This window comes from Microcebus murinus, chromosome 11 (assembly GCF_040939455.1).
Source record: "Microcebus murinus isolate Inina chromosome 11, M.murinus_Inina_mat1.0, whole genome shotgun sequence".
In the NCBI taxonomy this organism is placed as follows: Eukaryota; Metazoa; Chordata; class Mammalia; order Primates; family Cheirogaleidae; genus Microcebus; species Microcebus murinus.
In genome coordinates this window covers 5,633,873-5,654,744 of record NC_134114.1, presented here as the reverse complement: position 1 = coordinate 5,654,744, position 20,872 = coordinate 5,633,873, and the positions used below count along the sequence as shown (strand labels likewise).

Here is a 20,872-nt window from a genome sequence, read left to right as displayed (position 1 = left end):
TTTTAATTTCCTCAAAGAAAGACCTTGATTTAAGGAGCACTTAAGTGCCATGCACTGGACAAGGCACCTTATAGAATTTATTTCATTTAATCTTCACAACAGTGCTGCACATGAAGACCATTATCTCCAATTTACAGGTGAAGAAATGGAGGCTCAGAGGATACCAGAAATCAGCCCAAGTTCTCCCGGGTTGGCCAAGTCCAAAGTCTACATCCTTCACCCTACCCCATGGTTCTAGGGACCAGGAAGCTGCCAATCCATGCAAATGCAAAATGTCTGGTTTAAAAGCTAGTGGTGTAATGGTCCATTGGGAGACAAATAACAAAACACACCACTTCACAGCAGAAATGTGAAGCATCACCTTATAGCACATAAGAAACTCTTACTGCTCTTGAAAAAGATTTGAGAGAGTAATTGAAAATAATACAATTGTTGTCTCAGGCTGCCATCTAGGGACAGTTTCTGAAGTGATGACTTTTCCCCGCAATCTTGCCACCAGGTGTAGACTAGCAGGGTGAGGAGGCAGCTGAGCACAAAGCTGCTCAGCCCCAAGGCTATCATGTGGAACATGGTGACCCCTGGGAGCACAGGATCAAAGTGATGTCTATTACTCTTCCTTTCTCTCTTCCCCATCCTTTGTTTCCTTTCCTGAACAATTCAGTCCTTGGATGCAGAGCAAGGCAGGTGTGTGAGGAGGAACATCATAGCATGAGGTTGGGGAGTGGGGGCGGCATTTGGGGTGGCACAGCCTGAGCAGGTTGAGGACCCATCCACAGAGGGCAGCCCAATTTGGACCAGTGATGTCTGCTGGGCATCATCATGGACACCAGGTGAGTCTTCCTGCCCACTGAGCAGAGCCTTCAGGGCTCTCAGGACAATGAAAAGAACCTGTAGGTTTGTCCCCTGCACCCAGGGCCTGGGATATTTGCTTCTCAACTGCCCCAGCCCCCTACCCTGGGATTTTACAAGCCATCTTCCCTATGCTCTGTGATCCTCATGCCCATTTTCGACACTCACCTCCCAGGAGGGGCTTCATCCTGCCAGCTCCACCCCACAGGCCCCATAACACCTGGTGTCAAAGGGCCATTTGGCCACTAGTCACCAAGTACCCACTAGACCTGGGACTCCAGGGCTCTGCCTGAGTCCTCCCTGAACCTCAGATAACCATGCAGTGGCTGAGAGAGCCCATGGGAAGCCGAGCCTTAGGTCAGATGCTGTCAAAGTCTCACCTGCCGGCCAAGACAGAGGTTGAATATTCCTCATCATCCCTAAAGCCTGAGATTTCTAAGCTGTGCTCCTTTGCTGCTCTCAGACGCGGTGTTCCGGGAACCCAGGACTTAGGAGATGGATCTGCTTCCTGCAGTGCACGGACACGTGAACAGAGGCCACCTTCTTTCAGGTTTACTGTCAGCCACAACTAACAACATGCCCCTAACCACAGAAATTCCACATGGGAAATGCAATTCCTAGCACCAGCATCCCGTGCATTTAGCACTAAGGGATAGATAACCCAGGAGGATGTGACTAGAACACCCACAAGTACCACCCTCTCCCTGGCAACCCCCTCGACCTTTCGTTCTAGCTTATTCAGTCAATGGTATGAAAACATGAAAAGACTTCACAAATCTTCGGCCTTTTCTGATCCTGCCACGAAGCCCCTAGAGCTGGGGGACTCCCATGGGGACAGCTGGACAGATACCAAGGGCATCCCACTAGCAGCTGTTGAATTCTTTCCTGCAACATTGAAGCTGCACTTAACATAAGCAAGAGCTGACACCACATGGGTTCTCATTTCTCTACACTTTAGCTTTCAGGACTCCCCAGGGTTAATGTCACGTGTCCATAAAAATACTTCCTGCTGCACCAATAAGTCATATTTCATTATAACATACGGGAGATGCACAATGGTCTCCACATGCAGATACTTTGTCATTAGTCAAATGAATCACTCCTGCAGGTGCCTGGGGAAGGCTGGGCCAGACGACATCTTTATGACGATTATATAGCCTTTGTGTCTCATGCAACCAAAAATAGCTCTCTAAGATGAAAAATTTCAAGAGAAGCATACTTTTTCTACATACAGAAAAAATAGTGCCTATTAAATCTCTTTTGAATCTGCTTAGTGGGGCTCTTTCCTTTGAATGTGCTTTTTTCCTTTATTAATCATTAAGCTGGAATGGAAACCACCCAGTTGGTTAAGGTGGATGATTTTCTCCCAAAGTCTTATTTCTCAATAAACAGTAGAAAGAAGTCCACATTGTCTCCTTAAGCATTCTAAAGCATCATTAGATAATTGCTTACCTTAACCTATCAGTTCTAAAATAAAATCCATCCACTCTCTCACCTGCCTATGTTGCTGTGTCTGTATCAGTAGCTAATGGGTTAAAACATCATTTCAGAGGATTACTGAGTAACTAGAGTTGCTGCAATTTTGATCAGTATCACCATAGGTAGTGTAGCCAGTTGGTGCAGATAGCTCAGACACACAGAAGCAGCATTTTAGGATGTATGTGGGCTTTGCATCATGTTCTCCTGATGCTCAAGGTTCCTAAAGGAACTTCTACCTTCTAAGGCAGTAAGGACCAGCCAGGGGAGTCTGTGCTGCTCACAGTAAACTGTGTATCTCCATTTGTATTATAGATGAGTATTTCTACTTTTACTTTTTAAAGAAATCTCCATACTGTTCTTTGTAGTGGCTGCACTAATTTACATTCCACCAATAGGGCATGAGGCTTCTCCTTTCTCTGCATTTTTGGCAGTACTTGTTATTGCCCATCTTTTTGATAAAAGCCATTTTTACTGGGGTGAGATGATATCTCATTGTAGTTTTCTGCAAAGCTATAGTGACCAAAACAGCATGGTACTGGCATAAAAACAGATGCATAAACCAATGGAACAGAATAGATAACCCAGAAATAAATTCACACATCTACAGTCAACTCATTTTTGACAAAGGTGCCAAGAACACACAGCAGGGGAAAGGACAGTTTCTTCAATAAATGGTGCTGGGAAATTGGGTATCCTTATGCAGAAGGATGAAATTAGGCTCCTATCTTTCACCATACACAAAAACCAAATCAAAATTGATTAAATAAATAAATCTAAGGCCTGAAAGTATGAAATACTAGACAGATAACAGAAACTTAATAAAAAAATAAAAACTAATCTTGATTTTTGAAAAAATAAATATAATTGATAAACTTCTAGCCAGATTAATAATTTTAAAAAAGAAAGAATCCATCACAACAGATCCTACAGACATTAGAAGGAGAATGGAGGAATGTTATGGACATTAGCCAATAAGTTTTACAACTTGGATAAAATAAGCAAATTTCTTAAAAGACACAAAATCTCATTGAAAAGGAAAGAAATGTCCTCAAATTCCCAACTCATACACAAAGACAGATGACCTTGAGTATCCCAATATCTATTAAAGAAATTGAATTTGTAGTTAAATCCCTTTCCACAAATAAAACTCTAGGCCCAGATGGATTCTCTGGTGAGTTCTACCAAATATTTGTGGATGAACTAACATAAATTGAAAGGAACATTCCCCAATTTATTCTATGAGGCCAGCATTATCCTGATTTCTGAAAAATACATTATAAAATAGAAAACTACAGGCCAATATTTGCCATGAACATAACTGTGTTCTTTAAGGGTCAACTGTATATTGTTAATTAAAATTTGACAAAGACTAAGGTGGTTCAATTAGGAAAGAATAATTTTTTAAACAAATAGTGCTGGAACAAATGGATATTTATTATCCATATGCAGAAAACATGAACCTCAACCGTTACCTCACATAATATACAAATATTACCTCAAAATGGATCATAGACCTAAATGTAAAAGATAAAACCAAAACATAAGAGAAACCTTAGAGATCTTGGCAGATGTTTTTAAATAAGACCCAAAAAGCACTTACAATAAAGAAAGAAAAAAGAAAACGTAGTGGGATTGCTGGATTGAATGGTAGGTCTACTTTTAGTTCTTTGAGAAATCTCCATACTGTTTTCCATAGGGATTGTACTAATTTGCAGTCCCACCAACAGTGTATAAGCATTCCTTTCTCTCTCCATGTGTGCCAGCATCCATTGTTTTTGTACTTTTTAATAAACGCCATTCAAAGAGGAATAAGGTGATATCTCATTGTGGTTTCAATTTGCATTACCCTGATGGTTAGTGACGTTGAACATTTTTTCATATACTTGTTGGCCATTTGTCTATCTTCTTTTGAAAAACTTCTGTTTATGTCTTTTGTCCACTTCTTAATGATGTTGTTAGTTTCTTTTTTGCTGATTTGAGTTCTTTGCAGATTCTATATATTAGCCCTTCATCTGATGTGTAGCTTGTGAGTATTTTCTCTTATTCTGTAGGTTGTCTATTTGCTGTGTTGATTGTTTCCTTGGCTGTTACAGGATACTTTTAATTTAATCAAGTTCAAGTCCCATTTATTTATTTTTGTTGCTGCTGTAATTGCCTGAATGGAGGATGAAATACACTGACTGCTAGACCAGGGTCACATGCTCAATCCTGTATCTGGGGTATGACACCAATCCTGTAAGTACCATATATACTGAGGGTGTCATGGGGCAGAAAAAAGAAAAGTAAGTTGAACTTGATTCAATCAACAGTTTATGCTGTCCAAATACATGTAAAAGAAATTAAAATGCTATCCATCAACTGGGAGAAAATATTTGCCAAATATGTACCTTATAAAAATTTCTATTTTGAATATATAAAATAAAACTCTTACAATTTAATAATAAGATTTAAAATATGGGCAACATCTTTGAATGGACACTTTACCAAAGGAGATACATGGATGGCAAATAAATACCTGAAAATGAGCTCAACGCCACTAGTCATTAGGAAAATGCAAATTAAAAGCATGATGAGATATCACAGCACAAATGCTAGAATAGCTAAAAATAAAGGAGACTGACCAATTTCTGGTGAGAGTGTGAAGCAAAGGAACTCCTTATGCTGTTGATGGAATGTAAACCATTATAATCTCTTTGGAAACAGTTTGAAAGCTTCTAAAAAAGTTGTCTTCATATGACCCAGTTAATCCACGCCTAAGTATTTAGTATCAAAACTAATAAAAGCACACAGTCACACAAATTCTTGTATGCCAATGTGATAGCAGCTTTATGTGGAATAGCCAAACACTGGGAAAACCCAAATGTTCATCAACAAGTGAATGAATAAGCAAATCCTGGTATATCCATACAATGGACTACTACTTGGCAATAAAAGACAATCAACTACTGATATACACAATACATTAATAAATTTTAAAATACTAATGCTGACTGAAAGAAAGCAGAAAAAGGAAGAGTATATAATATATGATTCAATTTATAGAAAGTTCTAAAAAATTCAGAGTAATCTATAGTGGCATAAAGCAGACCACTGGTTGTTTGTAACAAGAGTGTTGGGGTGCAGGGAAGCATGTGTTCCAAAGATACACACACAAAAAAACCCTTTGGTGTTCATTATTTTGAGTTTGTGACAGTTTCACAGATGTACACCCATGTCAAAAGTCATCAAGCTGGGCAATTTAATATGTGTCGTCTATTGTATCACATTTTACTTCAACAAAGCTGTAAAAACAAATTTGTGACAACTGTTATTGTCCCCCAACCCAAAAATTCATATGTTAAAGTCCCAACTCCTTAGAACCTCAGAATTTGAGCATATTTGGAGATAGAGTTTCTAAAGAGGTAGTTAAGTTAAAATGATGTCATTAGAGAGTCCAATATGACTGGTGTCCTTCTAAGAAGATGAAATTTAAACACAGACAGACACAGAGGGAATACCATGTGGAGACGCAGGAAGAAGACAGCCAACTACAAGCTGAGGAGATAGGTGTCAGAAGAAGCCAACCTGCTGACACCTGGATCTCAGACTTCTCTTCTCCAGAACTGAGAAAATAAACTGTTGTTTAAGCTACTCAGGGTGTGGCACTTTGTTACAGCAGCGCCAGCAAACTAATACAAGGGCACTTATACTTTCAGAATTCAACAGCATTTTCTCCTTCTAATGTCTGCTAGACTTATTATTGTCTAATAAGATATGTAAGAAAAACAAGGAGAAAAAATCAAATATTTAGCTTTGCGCAGTGGCAGTATCGTAGCCAATGAGGTTTATCCGAGGCGCGATTATTGCTAATTGAAAACTTTTCCCAATACCCCGCCATGACGACTTGCAATATAGTCGGCATTGGCAATTTTTGACGGTCCCCACGGGGACTGGAAAAAAAAAAAAATCAAATATTTGACAAAAGTTCTAATACCAGTAATAAGAATGTAGTCATTTGCCTAGAATTTTACAATTTTCAAAAACACTCACATATCTTTTCTGTCTCAGTAGAACATTTGCTAGTAGTTAGTTTCTCCTTATATTATTAAAGCTTGCATAACCCACCCATTAAGAAACAGAAAAACCAAAGCATTTATGATAAGGAGGGAAACTCAGGTTCACAGAGCTTGGCTGCCTGAACGCAGAGGAGGACTGGGGATCTTCTTGAGATGGTGTGACTTGTGGAGATGGTGTGAGAATGAAAGACTTTTCCAGGTGATATGAGAGCCAGCCTTGGAACCAGCCCCGTGATTTGAGGTTCCTTGGCTTTTAAATCCAGTGATGTGTCTCTAGAGATAAGCCTAAGTATGCACCTTCCCAATCATTCTATGATCATGCACACTAATGATCTTACTACACCAGCAAGCTGATGCATGCAATCTTCCCTGCAATATTTCAAACAGTATTTATTCCAATTCATTTTTCAATACTTACTCCAATTTGTAAGTGATCTAGCCTAACAGGTCCCCTCCCCCAATCTGTCCTTATAGTTTCACAATAAATTCCCCCAAGCAAAGAAGCTTCCCAGCGATGTGGAGAGAATAAAAGCTGTTTGAAATGTGAGCAGTGTGAGGGAGCCCCAGAGGTTTATGTGGGCATTTGTAACAGAATCCAGTTCCTAAATCACTCTCACATGTGCCGTTCAAAGTAAACATTACACTATACTGCTATCATTTTCAATTTCATTGCCCTCGGGGCTAAATTCTAAAAGCTAAGGAAATAGATGCTTCTAGTATTAACGTAAATTGAAGGAGACCTTCAAATACTTCTTTAATTTTATGCTGGCTCCCTTTGCAAAGCTGCCTGCTTTGGGCTCCTCTTCACTTGTTTCTTCTTCCATTTCTTAGCTATTATTTCCATTTGTTTGGAGGCTGGCCTTTCGTTGCACTGAGATCCCAGATACCTGCAGCGTAATTGCAAGCAGAGAAAAGGACCTCCACCTTCCTGCACAGGGCTTTGTTTGCTGATAGCTCCCTAAAGGCCCTTCTGTCTTTCCCTTTAATAGGAGAACCTCTGTCACTGCCTTCCTCTTGCTCCAGCTCAGGGTGGAGCCCTGTCACCTTAATTGCTTCCACCTGATCTTTCCACGGTCATAGGTTCTTTAGCCTGATGTCTCCGGCTGGTCTGTGATGGTGGAGGCTGCCTTTGACTTCTGAGTGAAAGCTGCATGGGGACAGGGACTCCTGTGATGGTCTCACTTACTGCAGTGAGCTCCGCTCCTAGCAGGGGCCTGACACACACTAGAAATACCCATTAGTGATTGTTACATTATGAGGAAACAAAGGGTTGGTTAATTGATGGTCCTGGCTGCCGGAGAACACCATTAATTCAATCATTCCATTTCTCAGCAAACATTTTTTGATAACCCACTGTGCGCTATGCATAGAGTCTAGCGCCATGCAAAGATGCAGGCATGTGGTCCAGGTCAGAAAGGAGCTTACTGCTCAGAGAGGTGGCCTCCTGTGAATAATGTCAACCCAGCGTGGTCACACACTACTAGACTGGTGACAAGATACAGTGACCACATCAGCAAAGGACCTAATGAGCTAGAATCAAGCACCAAGCAGCCTCCCCCTGAGCCGAGTTTTGAGGAAGAGGAGTTAGCCAGATACACAAGCAGGGATGGGGAATGGCGGGTCACTCCAAACACTGGGCACAACATTTAAAAGGCACAGAAGCCCGAAAGCATGGCATCTTTTTCAGTAGAAACAAGCAGTTTTGCATTGCTGAAGTCTCAACAAATTGAGACTAGGGTGTGATGGTAGAAGTGATGGAAGAGATAGGCAGGGACATACATTCTCCATACGTCTACATGGTGATTTATCTAGTTATTTAACAATTTATTATCCAATTATTTAGCAATTTATATAATTGTCTCCCACACTAGACTGTGTGTTCTTTTGGGAACACACAGGAATAGGTTTGTGGCAGGTGGTCAATGAGATGGATAGATGGATGGAGGATAGATAGATGAATAGATAATGGAAGGATGGATGGATGGATAGATAGATGGATGGAGGATAGATGAATAGATGATGGAAGGATGGATGGATGGATGGATAGATAGATGGATGAATATATGATGAATGGATGGATGAATAGATGGATAGATCCACATGTATGTGAAACTGAAAGCACACAGTTCCCAGCTTTGTAGGTGAGGTGCCCAATAATGTTCCTGCTCCTGGTAGACAACCAGCTTCCCCAGGACCTTGAGTTCCCTGGAAGGAGTCTGTCCCTGCCATGAAACAGCATCAACCCATAGAAAGCATCAAGAGTACCTGAAGGTAGAAATATCATTGAGAACAGCCAGAGACAAAGGGAGAAAGAAGGACTACCATCTCCAGCCCTGAAAACTCAGCTCTGTAACTCAGCCAAAGGAGACACCAAATCAGAGCGGCTGTTGAGCAGCATGAATGCTGGAGGAGGTTCATTCTACAGGTCCCTTGGGCATGAACCCCCAGCCTTATCACACCACCAGGATATGAAACCTTCCCTATTTGGGTTGAGTGAAATTCATATCGTTTACTAGAACCAAGGCAAATCTGGTCTTAAGGCATCATCTAGTCCTTTAAAGGAAGCAATAACCCAGCAAGAGAGAGGGAAAAAGAAAAACAAACAAACAAACAACAGGCAAATTATAACACAAAGAATCTCTAACCGAACATATCCAATAAAAACCAAAATAAGCCAGACAGAAAAGACTAAACAACTAATCTTTCAATGCAAAAATACAGATGTACATACACACACACACACAACAAAAACAAAACAGCAAACATAAAACCATGACTTCCCCGAATGGACAAAGCAAGGAAGCAGTGACTTACCCTAATAAGAAGGCAATATGTGACTTTCTGACCAAGAATACAAAATGACAGTTTAAAGAAAACTCAATGATCTCCAGTATAACACAGAAAAGCAATTTAAAAATTTATGTGAGAAATTTAACAAAGAGATTGAAATAATTAACAAACAAGCAAACAGAAATCTTGGAACTGAGAAATACATTTTCTGAACTAAAAAATTCATTAGAGTTTCTCAACAGCAGAATGAATCCAGCCAAGAAATGATTTGGTGAGCTCAAAGGTAAGCTATTTGAAAATAAACACTCTGAGGAAAAAAATAGAATGAAAAGGAATGAGGCCTGCTTACAGGTATAGAAAGTTATGTTAAAAGACCAAATATAAGAATTTTTAGTGCTCAAGAAGAGCTGAACAAGAACAACTGGTAGACATACTATTTAAAAAATAACAAAGACTTCCCAAACCTTAAATAAGAGATAAGTATCCAAGCACAGGAAGGTCAGAGAACACCAAACAGATTCTACCAAAATAAAGCTATCCCATCAGAAAAACACAAATCAAAACAACGAGATATCACTTATCTCTAGTGAGAATAGCCTTTACCAAAAAGCCCAAAACAGTAAGTGTTGGTATGGTTGTGGAGAGATAGGAACACTCATACACTGCTGGTGGGACTGCAAACTAGTACAACCTCTGTGGAAAGTAATATGGAGATACCTCAAAGAGCTTCAAGAAGAACTACCAGTTGATCCATTACTGGGCATCTACCCAAAGGAAAAAAAGATATTCTGTAAAAAAAAAAAAAAAAAAAACAAAACCAAAAAACATCTGCACTAGAATGTTTATAGCAGCACAATTGACAATTGCAAAGATGTGGAAACAACCCAAGTGCACATCAACACTAGTGGATTAATAAAATGTGGTATGTGTATATAGCGGAGTTCTATTCAACCACAAAAAACAATGGTCTAGCACCTCTTGTATTATCCTGGATGGAGCTGGAGCCCATTCTACTAAGTATCACAAGAATGGAAAAACAAGCACATGTACTCATCATCAAATTGGTATAAACTGATCAACACTTAAGTTCATGTACAGTAGTAACATTCATCAGGTGTCAGGCAGATGGGAGGCGGAGGAGGGGATGGGTATACACACACCTAATGAGTGCAGTGGGCACCGCCTGAGGGATGGACATGCTTGAAGCTCTGATTCAGGTGGGGCAATATACATAGGCAATATACATAACCTAAACATTTGTACCCCCATAATATACTGATATTAAAAAAAAAGAAGACATACAAATGACCGACAGGTATATGAAAAAATGCTGAGCATCACTAATGATCAGAGAATTGCAAATCAAAACCACAATGTGGTATAATCTCACCCCAGATAAAATGGCTTGTATCAAAAAGACAGAGAAAAATGGATGGTGTTGAGGATGTAGAGTTGTGATCACCAGCTCCCATACCGGTCCATGGCCTGTTAGGAACTGGTCTGCACAGCAGGAGGTGAGCCACTAGCAAGTGAGCCAAGCTTCCTTCATCTGTATTTACAACCACTTCCCATCGCTCACATCACCACCTGAGCTCTGCCTTCTGTCAGATCAGCAGCGGCATTAGTTGTAGGAAAACAAGCTCAGGGCTCCCACTGATTCTACATTACAGTGAGTTGTATAATTATTTCATTATATATTACAATGTAACAATAGTAAAAAAAAAAGTGCATAATAAATGTAATGCACTTGATCATCCTGAAACAATGCCCCCAGCTTCCCTCACCCTAGTCTGTGAAAAAATTGTCTTCCATGAAACTGGTCTCTGGTGCCAAAAAGGTTGGGGACCACTGATAGAGGGTAACTCTCATACACTGTTGGTGGAAATATAAGTTAGTATAGCCATTCCATTCTAGGAAGCTCTATGGAATTTCTTAAAAAAACTAAAAATAGAACTATCATGTGATCCAGCAATCCCACTGCTGGGTATATATCCAAAAGGAAGGAAATCAGTATGTCAAGAGGTATCTGAAATCCCATGTTTATTATAGCGATGGGTTATTATTCAGCTATAAAATAGAATGCAATCTTGTCATGTGCAACAACATGGATGAGCTTGAAGGACATCCTGTTAAGTGAAATAAGCCAGGCACAGAAAGACAAATATTGCATAGCATACACCCTCTCAGAGGTGGGAGCCAAAAAAGTTGATCTTAAGGAGGTAGAGAGTAGAATCGCAGTTACAAAAATAACCAAGATACTCCTTTATAAGAAAAAATAAGGTTGTGTAAGTTTATAGGGTTCATTTTATTATTGAGTCATAAATAACATGTTATATACAATGTATTTTGTGAATGAAATATTGTAGCATAAATAATAATTTTTTTTTTTAATTAAAGATCACGGACTTGGGAACCCAACAGACCTGGATGTGAAGCCTGGCTATGCCATTTATTACCTATGATCTTGGAAAAGACAGGTAAACCTTCTAAGCCCCAAATGCCACATCCGCAAACTAGGAATAATGATGCACATCTCACAGAATTTCACTGATGACTCTATCAGACCTGCAAAGGTTTCCTGATACTGTGCTTGACACACAGAAGTTAACCGACACTGTTAACACCTTTTATAAGGAAGGAGCATGGTAGAAGGAGGCAAACCCAATGAAGCCCTTGGTTCTGAACTGGGCTTTTTCTTTGACCATACCAGTCCTTAGAATGGTCAGTTATGCACACTTGAGCATTCAACATAATAAATAAATGTTGGAAAAGAAATTGATCAGGCATAATAAAATATATTCAATCTACTTCAGCCAACTCTAGTTTAATCTTCTTTCTCACACTAACAGAATACTTTTAAAAGTAAAAATTGTCCTAACCTTAGAAAACACATCAGAACCTTTAGTCATGAAAATTTAATGTATGTCAAAGGTAGTATTTGGATTTCTAAGAAATGTCAACCGGCCACATTTAAAAGAAAATGTTAGCATTAAATAAAACATAGATGAAAGCCTAGAAGAATTGATTTAATGCCAGTATAAATAACATTAAATTAACAAAATTATTTAATAAATTTGTTACATTTATTTACTCTCAGTCCCTTTACAGAAAGTTTGTTGACTCTTAAAGGATGATTTTTCCTCTTTATTCTGTAAGCGTATGTTACATTGATTGATTTTTGAATGTTAAATTAACCTCGCATTCCAAGAAAAAAACCTCAATCACATGTATTATCTTTTTTATATATTACTTGATTGAATTTGCTAATATCTAGATTAGAACTTTTGCATCTCTGTTCATGAGAAATAGTAAATGACCCATATTTTTCTTTTCTTGTAATGTATAAGGCTTTTCATTTTTAATGACAAGTAAAAATTGTGTATTTTATGGTGTACAACATATTTTGTTATGCATATACGCTGTGGTATGGCTAAATCAAGTTATTTAGCACATGAATTACCTTATCTGTAAGTTTTGAATATTACGGTTATGCCTGCTTCATTAAATAAGTTTGGATATGTTCTTCTATTTTATGTATTTATTTTTGAGACAGAGTGTTGCTCTGTTGCCCAGTAGGGTGCCATGGCGTCAGCCTAGCTCACAGAAACCTCTAACTCCTGGGCTCAAGGGATCCTCCTGCCTCAGTCTCCCAAGTAGCTGGGACTACAGGCATATGCCACTACACCTAGCTAAATTTTTATATTTTTAGTTGCCTAGCCAAATTTCTTTCTATTTCTTTCTTATTAGTAGATACGGGGGTCTCACTCTTGCTCAGGCTGGTCTCAAACTCCTGAGCTCAAGCAATCCTCCCACCTCGGCCTCCCAGAGTGCCAGGATCATAGGCGTGAGCCATCATGCCTGGCCATATTTTATGGAAGAATTTAACAAGGTTGGTCCTCTTCATTTCCTAAATGTCTGGAGACCACCAGTGAAGACATCTGTCCTGGGGTTTTGTTAGGAAGGTTTTACATTAGAGATTCAATTTTTAAATTGATATGAAAACTGTAAATATTGTTTTTCTATTTTGTCAGTTTTCTTAAATTGATTTCAGGGAATTTATCCAATTCACCTAAATTTTCAAATTATGGACATAAGAATGCTCATTATATTCTCTCATGACTTTTATAATCTGCAGGATATATAACAATGCTCATTTTATTCTTAATATTGAAAATATGCCCTTTTTTCCTGCTTTTTTTTTGCTAGGAGTATATCAATTGTATTAATCTTAAACAACTTAACTTTTGCTTTTTACAGTTTTCTCTATTGTACTTCTTTTTTAAAATTTCATTGAATTCTTCTCTCATCTTTGTATCCTTCTTTATCCCTGCTGTTTAATTGGCTGGTCCATTTCTAACTTCCCAAGATAAGATCTTAGATCACTGACTTTAAGCTTTTTTACTTGATAATATAAATTTATACCCATAAATTTCCCTCAAAACACTGCTTTAGCTACATACTACAAATTTTGGTATGTCCTTTTTTTCTTCATCAAAATATTTTCTAATTTCCTTCATGATTTTTCTTTGATTCTTGGGTAGTTATTTTGTGTTTTGCTTATTCCCCAAGTATTTTGGGATGATTCTATTTCCATTTAGTTACTCACTTGTGGTTTAATTCTCAGCAAATACACATTGTACAGCTGCTACCAATGTTTTGAAAGTTGGCCTATGCTGGTGAATATTTCATATAAACTGGAAGAGAATTTCTATTCTGAAGTTATTGGCTTTAGTGTTATATATATGTCAATTAGGTTCAGTTGGTTATGCTGTTAAAAATATTTTAAAATGCTTTCTGTTTTGTCTGCTTGCTCTTTCTGCTATTAAGAGTGGTTTGAGTTAAATATCCCAACTCTGATTTTAGATTTGGCTTTTTTTCCTTTTAGCATTGACAACTTTTGCTTTATATATTTTGAAGCTTTATTATTAAGTGCATAAATATTACAATTTCCATGTCTTTCTGTTGCACTATAGAGACATATAAGATTTAAGGAGTTTTGCAGGGCTTTGCCCTGAAGGAATATGTGAAAGTGTTAGTTCACATATCAAAAGTCGTCTCCCCTCAGGAGGGCATGCGCTTTCAACGGCCACAGTGTGTCTCAGACCTGTTGCTTGACTGAGGCTTCTGTATGACAAAGCTTGGCCTGGGGCCACAGAGTGAGAACTGATCAAAGAGTGCCTGTCTGACAGACACCTGTGGCTAAAAGCACTTAGCCTAAGGAACAGTTCCTGCTTCACTCCTACCTGTCTCAATCAACAAAAACTAGATAAAGAAATATAGAGCCACTATATTTCTGTTTAGCCTTTCCACTAAGTGACATTTTATCTTAGGACTTAGAAGTTTGTCTTAGATTTTGTAACCGTTTGCTCACATACAGTTAATTAAGGGATCTCTAGAAGCTTTTTGGGAAACTTTTAACCTACAGGAACTACCTGTTATTATGTAACTCTGTTATCCCTGGCAACCAATCACTGTACCAATAAATACTGATTTGGGACTTCTCTCGTGGCCTCACAGCTCACGGGAATGCTGGAGGCCCTCCTGACTCCCCCAACTTTATAAAACTAAACTTTATAAAAACTGTACTTTCGTCTCTGTGTCTTATTTCTATATTCTATTATTTTCCATTTCTGTTATTTCCTAATCCCTTGCGATGACACCTGCCAAAGGGACTCAATTTTTCCTGGGAGTGTAGCTAACTCCCCACATCTTTCTGTTCAATTGACTTCAACCACTATGAAAATATCTCTAGTACTATTAATATTTCTTACTGTATCCTTTTTGTATTAATTTAACTACACTTTTCTGTTTACATGTATACCCTTTTCCAAACTTGCAAACTTTCTGTATTTTAAAATGTCTACTCTCAAAAGCACATTCGTGGGTTTCCTTAATAATCTTTCATTTGAACTGTTTAGTACAGTTGCACTTAATATAATTACTGAATACTTTTGGCAAGACACACTTGGTTTGTCTAGGCAGCTCGTTGTAAATAAACCTTAGATATATGACCTATGGGACATGGTTCCAGAAAATGTTGTATTAGCTACATAATTTTTGGCATGTAATACAGACAATATTTGGTATAAAATGCAGACATGTCATGACCTAAATAGCTCCCTTTTTCATAAGTGATGTCCCATATACAATGTATGCATCCTATGTTAAATCTCAGTGAGCAAGGGCCTAATGCAGCAAGGAAGAACTTGGGAGTGGAACAGACAGACCTATGAAATTACCTGCACCCTTGATCAGTCAAACTTGATAATGGTTAAGATTTCTAACTCTATGAGTCTAATTTGATGATGTAATCTTTTGTATTATCTTGGTTCTCTAAGTGGTTTCCCTGCTTAATCCTTGGTTCCTTCAGTCTCAACCACAAAAGCGACAATAAGCCCTTTAGAATGCAAGCATGGTCATGTTACTTCTCTGATCAAATGACTTTCTGTTCAGAGTAAAGCCCAAATCCTACAATGGTTGCAGAGCCTTGCATGATCAGACCTCCCGGTTTCTTCCCTGTACTTGTCTCTTATCAGGCTCCCCTCTGTCACTCTGCTCTGTGCCCACCGCCCTCTTTGCTGGCCCTCCAACTTGCAGGCAGTTTTTTAGGACCACAGCTCTGCCTATCCCCTCTGAAGACACACATAGTGGCTGCCTCTTCTCAAAATTTCAAGTCTTTACCTTCTCCAACTTTCCCTAAGTTGCCCAAATCCTCCAGCACTGTAAACCATGCATCCCCTTTACCCCGTTTTGTCCTTCTCCATAGCCTTTGTTTCCTTCTCAGATAGCTATATAAAATTTATACATTTATTTATTATGAATCTCCTCAACATGAGAATATAAGATGCCTGAGAACAGAGGTATTTTAACTATTTTCCTAGGTGCAGCACTTTCAGCAGTAGACCTAGCAAGAGAGACAAATTGTGAAATACATGAATGGAATTTCCCCCTGGGTGTTGTTTTGCCTGAATTCAGTTCGTATATTATTCTCTCCCTCTTCCTAGAACAGGTCCCCCAGCCCCTTTCACACACCCTCATTGGCACCCAGGCCATGAACAACCTGCATGCATTTAAAATTATTCATGGTAGCCTTTGGGGGTTTTGTGTAGATTTTTTATTGCATTAGAATCAATGAACAATGCCTATTTTATGCAATCCACTGAGTTTTCTTTTATGGTCTAGTTCATGGTGGATCTTTTTAAATATTTCAACTGTATTTGAAATCAACATGGGTGCCCAGTTTGTTGGCTGCAGCATATACATCATCTAGTTGGCTAATTGGAAATCCAAATCTTCTTACTTTTTATCTGATAGTTCATGATTAGATTTATTAGTATACCAGTATTATGGTATCTGTCATTTAGCTTAGAATAGTTCACAGACACTTTAAGTCTGTCACAGATAGGAATCTTCTAGGTGTAGTGAGCATTCTAATCAGGAAAACCTTACTGCAGAGTGGGCTACCACAAGCCCTTCTGTTAATTTTCACTGATCATTAAGGTTACCCAGAAAAATGAGCGCAATCATTGCTTGTTAGAATAACAGGTTAGAAGAGGTCCCTCACTGTTAATACCAGTGGTGTTCTAGACAAGAAAACTGGATCATTTAGACCACTCCCTACTGCTACACCAGGGGTCCTCAAACGTTTTAAACAGGGAGCCAGTTTACTGTCCCTCAGACCGCTGGAGGGCCGTTAGAAAGTGCGGCACACATTCCACACACGTGCACTGTGGGCCCAGGACGAGTTGGCTGCAAAGCAGGACAGGTGGTGGTGGCAAAAACACCCGGTGGGCCACATGTGGCCCATAGGCCATAGTTTGAGGACCCCTGCCCTACACAAACAAGGTGCAAGGCCCTGGGGTGGTGCCTGAGGCTTAATCCTAAAATACCCCTGTCTAGCTACTGGGTCAGAAGATGGCTCATGGTGATAAAAGGAACAAAATTTTGCCCCTAGAATAGTCACAACCACCTTGAATAAAAAACTTTTCATGAAAAATGTGACTGGATTACCTAGAGACAGAGCTAGAACTTCATTAAGCTTACAAAATAGATTGTTAGAAGTGTTTTGAGCCTGCTTACTAATCAATTATTGTTAATAAGGTTGTAGAAATTAGTTGATCAATAACCACCTAAATGTTAACTAATAGTATCTAGAAATAACATTGTGATAAATAAATCAAATGCCAGAATGTAATTTAAAAATATATTTCACATTTCTAGCATCATAAAAAGAAATCCCTTTGTATGAATTACTTTAAAATACTTTTTAGCAGAAATATAGTTTTGGTAATAAATAAACATTTGATAACTATATAAACATGTAACGAATATGCTCTACATGTTGAATTTAAACACATCAATATGAATATTCTTTATGGGTATAATTCACATAAAATGATAAATTATGTTTACATTATTTTAAAATATATTGGCAACATAAGTTCACAAGAATTAATCAGTCAATTTTATTTTATTTTATTTTTTTTTTTTTTGAGACAGAGTCTCGCTTTCTTGCCTAGGCTAGAGTGAGTGCCGTGGCGTCAGCCTAGCTCACAGCAACCTCAAACTCCTGGGCTCAAGCAATCCTCCTGCCTCAGCCTCCCGAGTAGCTGGGACTACAGGCACGAGCCACCATGCCCGGCTGATTTATATATTATATATATTAGTTGGCCAATTAATTTCTTTCTATTTTTATGGTAGAGACGGGGTCTCGCTCAGGCTGGTTTTGAACTCCTGACCTTGAGCAATCCGCCCGCCTCGGCCTCCCAGAGTGCTAGGATTACAGGCGTGAGCCACCGCGCCCGGCCAATCAGTCAATTTTAGAGCCGCTGCCCTGTATCAAAAGCCTTTGCATGTATAGGGAGAGCCCCTGTGAACTGGTAAGGGTCTCTCTGAAGCTCTCTGGGAAGTAACGGAGGCTTCAGGGGAGCCCACAAGCAACCAGGCAGTGTGGGGAGCATCAGGGGTGCAGGAAGGAAGCAGAGGGCTGACATGCAAAATCTAATCATAAATTGTCTTATATTGTTCAGCAATCCATTCCCCACCCCCACCCCTCCAAGAAATGTTAAAATTTATTTTAAAAATGTAAAGTCTCAGTTCAGTAAAATTGTCTTTTAGTATTTTCAGCCAAAAAAGCTTAATTCTCTTCAATTTCTGGTTTTATGACCAAATATCCTGAAGATACCGTTTTTCTTCTTTTAAAGTAGCCAATGTTTTCATTGCTTCTAGTTTTTCAACTCCAGCCTCTCTGCTTATTATTTCCACAAGGGCATCATTTACATCCTTGGCCATATTCTTAGCATCTCTAGAAAAGAAAATAATAGCATCATCACTTATGCAGTAGGAATTTTTAACCAAACCTTCCTCAACTGACAAATCTAATTCCTTTGACTCCACCATCTTAGTTCTTCCCTCCCTCTTCCCAGAACAGGTCTCCTAGTCTCATTTACACTCAGGCCCAGGCCTTCCCCACAGTGACCGTTCTATTAATAAAAGGCAAAGCTGACCACACTATCAAAAGCCTCCACACACTTCCAGGTCCCGAGAGCAGCCTAGTCTGAGGAGTGTCGAGGGTGCATGTGTCTGGCTCCTGCTGGCCTCTCTCATTCCCTGCCCTCCACTCTAAAGGCACGAAGTGGACTCATGCTCCTGAAGAACAAGCTCTCTCCCACTTCTAGGCCTATTCCAAACACAATGTTAGTAACAAACACCTGTACTGAGGATTTATTATATGCTGGGTCCTTTTCTAAGTGCTTGTACATGTCCGACTCTTCAATTTATGAGATGGGAGAGGTGCCCCTCGCAGGTGCTTCTGCCATTCCCTACAGAAAGAACACTTCCTATAGACACTTGCAAGGTTGGAAGTCTCTGCTTCTGTGGCTTTCCCACTAGGGAGCAAGTTGTTGGAGGGCAGGGAGTGTATCCCATTTATCCCTGTAACTGGAACATCTGAACAGTGTCCAAGCACTGAGCAGGTACTTAAATGCTTGTTGCATAAAGGAATAAAGTGTCAGGCAGGATTCTCACGTTAGGAACTAAACCTGTCTTGGCCCCTCACAGTGAAATTTTTTGAGGTGTCTACAGTGGCTATCTGACCTTTCTCAACAGCTGTCCCCTTAGCCACTCCCAGGGAGCTTCTACCCCATGGCTCTTCCCCAGTGGCCACCACACTGCCAAATTCCCCACTGCTGTCTTCTCACTTGACCCATCTGCAACACAGGCCCACTCCCTGGGACACCTTCCGCCCTGGCTTTGGGACAAGTTTGCTCCTTCTTTAGTGCCTGTTTCCTCTCAGTCTCCTTTGTGCCTGCTTCGCTGTCACACTTGTCAATCCATGTTCAAGCGCCAGCGTTTCATTCTGAGTCCTCCTCTCTGACCACTGCTATTAAAGTTTTCAAGTCCATTTTACAGATGTGAAAAGTGAAACACCAATGATTGGGAAAAGCTATTTCTGGGATAATGTTTTAAGAGACTGGATGTTTAAGATATTCTCCAAGTTCTCAACTATTGGTTAGTTGTATATCTGTACAATTAACTCTGCCTCTTCTATTTAGAGGTATTTCGAAAATCTCAGCCTATATCTGGACACTAATGTCACTGTCCTCTATGAACAAGATGAAGATCATAATTCATTAAAAGCTAAATGAAAATGTACACTAGCATAATTTCTAGAATTTCTGCCCTTTATCAATCTAAAGCTGTGGTCCCTAACACGTGGTCCTAGTCCTTAGCCTGTTAGGAGACAGGCCACAGAGCTCTGCCTGCCCCCTACCCAGTCCACAGAAAAACTGTCTTCCACTAAACTTAGGAGGGGGGGGGCACACAGCAGCAGGAGGTGAGCCATGGAGGAAGAGAAGCTTCATCTGTATTTACAGCCACTCCCCATTGCTTGCATCACTGCCTGAACTCCAGCTCCACCTACTCCACCACTTGGAAAAATTGTCTTCCATGAAATCGGTCCCTGGTGCCAAAAAGGTTAGGGACCACTGACAGAGCAGTGTTTTTCAACTAAGACTCAAGCTCTACTAATAGATCATGAAATCAACTGAGTAGCCAAAGCCAGCATTTTTTAAAAAATCAAGCAATAAAACAAAACAGATGAAAAATGATTAGAATGCACCATAAAAAAGTAAGTCAAAAATATAAGTTTTGTTTCATGAAATTTATTTCCATTATATTTATGTGTTTCGGGTCACTATTTATGTGCATTTAATGCCAGTATTTTGTCTTCTGCATCACAGAAAGAAAAAAAAAGAACCTAAGTTAGTGACTTAGAGAATGTGTTAAATGCTAAGGATATGTTAGGATGAGAATAAACTTCTTACTTCAAAACTTTTTAATTAACAAAATTTTTTTCAGTTCCATTAAAACAAATAAGTTTTAAAAAATTTAATTTTCTATGGCAATTGTGAGTTTCTGTAAAAGATCTTGTCTCAGAAAGTATTAACAGATCAAACTTAGTAACATAAGAATGTTCCTGGGTTTATGTCAACTTTAACACGACAAGATTGTGTCTAGAAGAAAAAAAATCCAAGTATTCACATTCTCAGAGTTAAAACCATATTTTTTTCCCTTAGCTAGTTCAATGGCACAAATCACCGAGTTTTACAAACAAAATCAATTCTGAGATTTCAAGTTAAAAAATTAACATTATAATATAAATGTAATTTTTATAGACTAAAAACAGGTATTTAAAATGG

The 20,872-nt window shown here is 39.1% G+C and overlaps 1 protein-coding gene and 1 non-coding gene across 2 annotated transcripts in view; one reads left to right on the top strand and one right to left on the bottom strand.

The window, feature by feature from the left end:
• Positions 1-6,116: 6,116 nt before the first annotated feature.
• Positions 6,117-6,257, top strand: LOC142874135 (U4 spliceosomal RNA). The gene has a single exon (XR_012921960.1). It is a non-coding gene; the product is annotated as a U4 spliceosomal RNA (small nuclear RNA).
• A 5,197-nt stretch (positions 6,258-11,454) lies between these two features.
• Positions 11,455-20,872, bottom strand: part of MTRR (5-methyltetrahydrofolate-homocysteine methyltransferase reductase) — a 34,611-nt gene continuing 25,193 nt past the window's right edge. Inside the window, exon 16 of the mRNA XM_076007930.1 lies at positions 11,455-18,477. Coding sequence (XP_075864045.1) covers positions 18,333-18,477 — 145 coding nt within the window. The 3' untranslated portion in view covers positions 11,455-18,332. The remainder of the gene's footprint in view (positions 18,478-20,872) is intronic.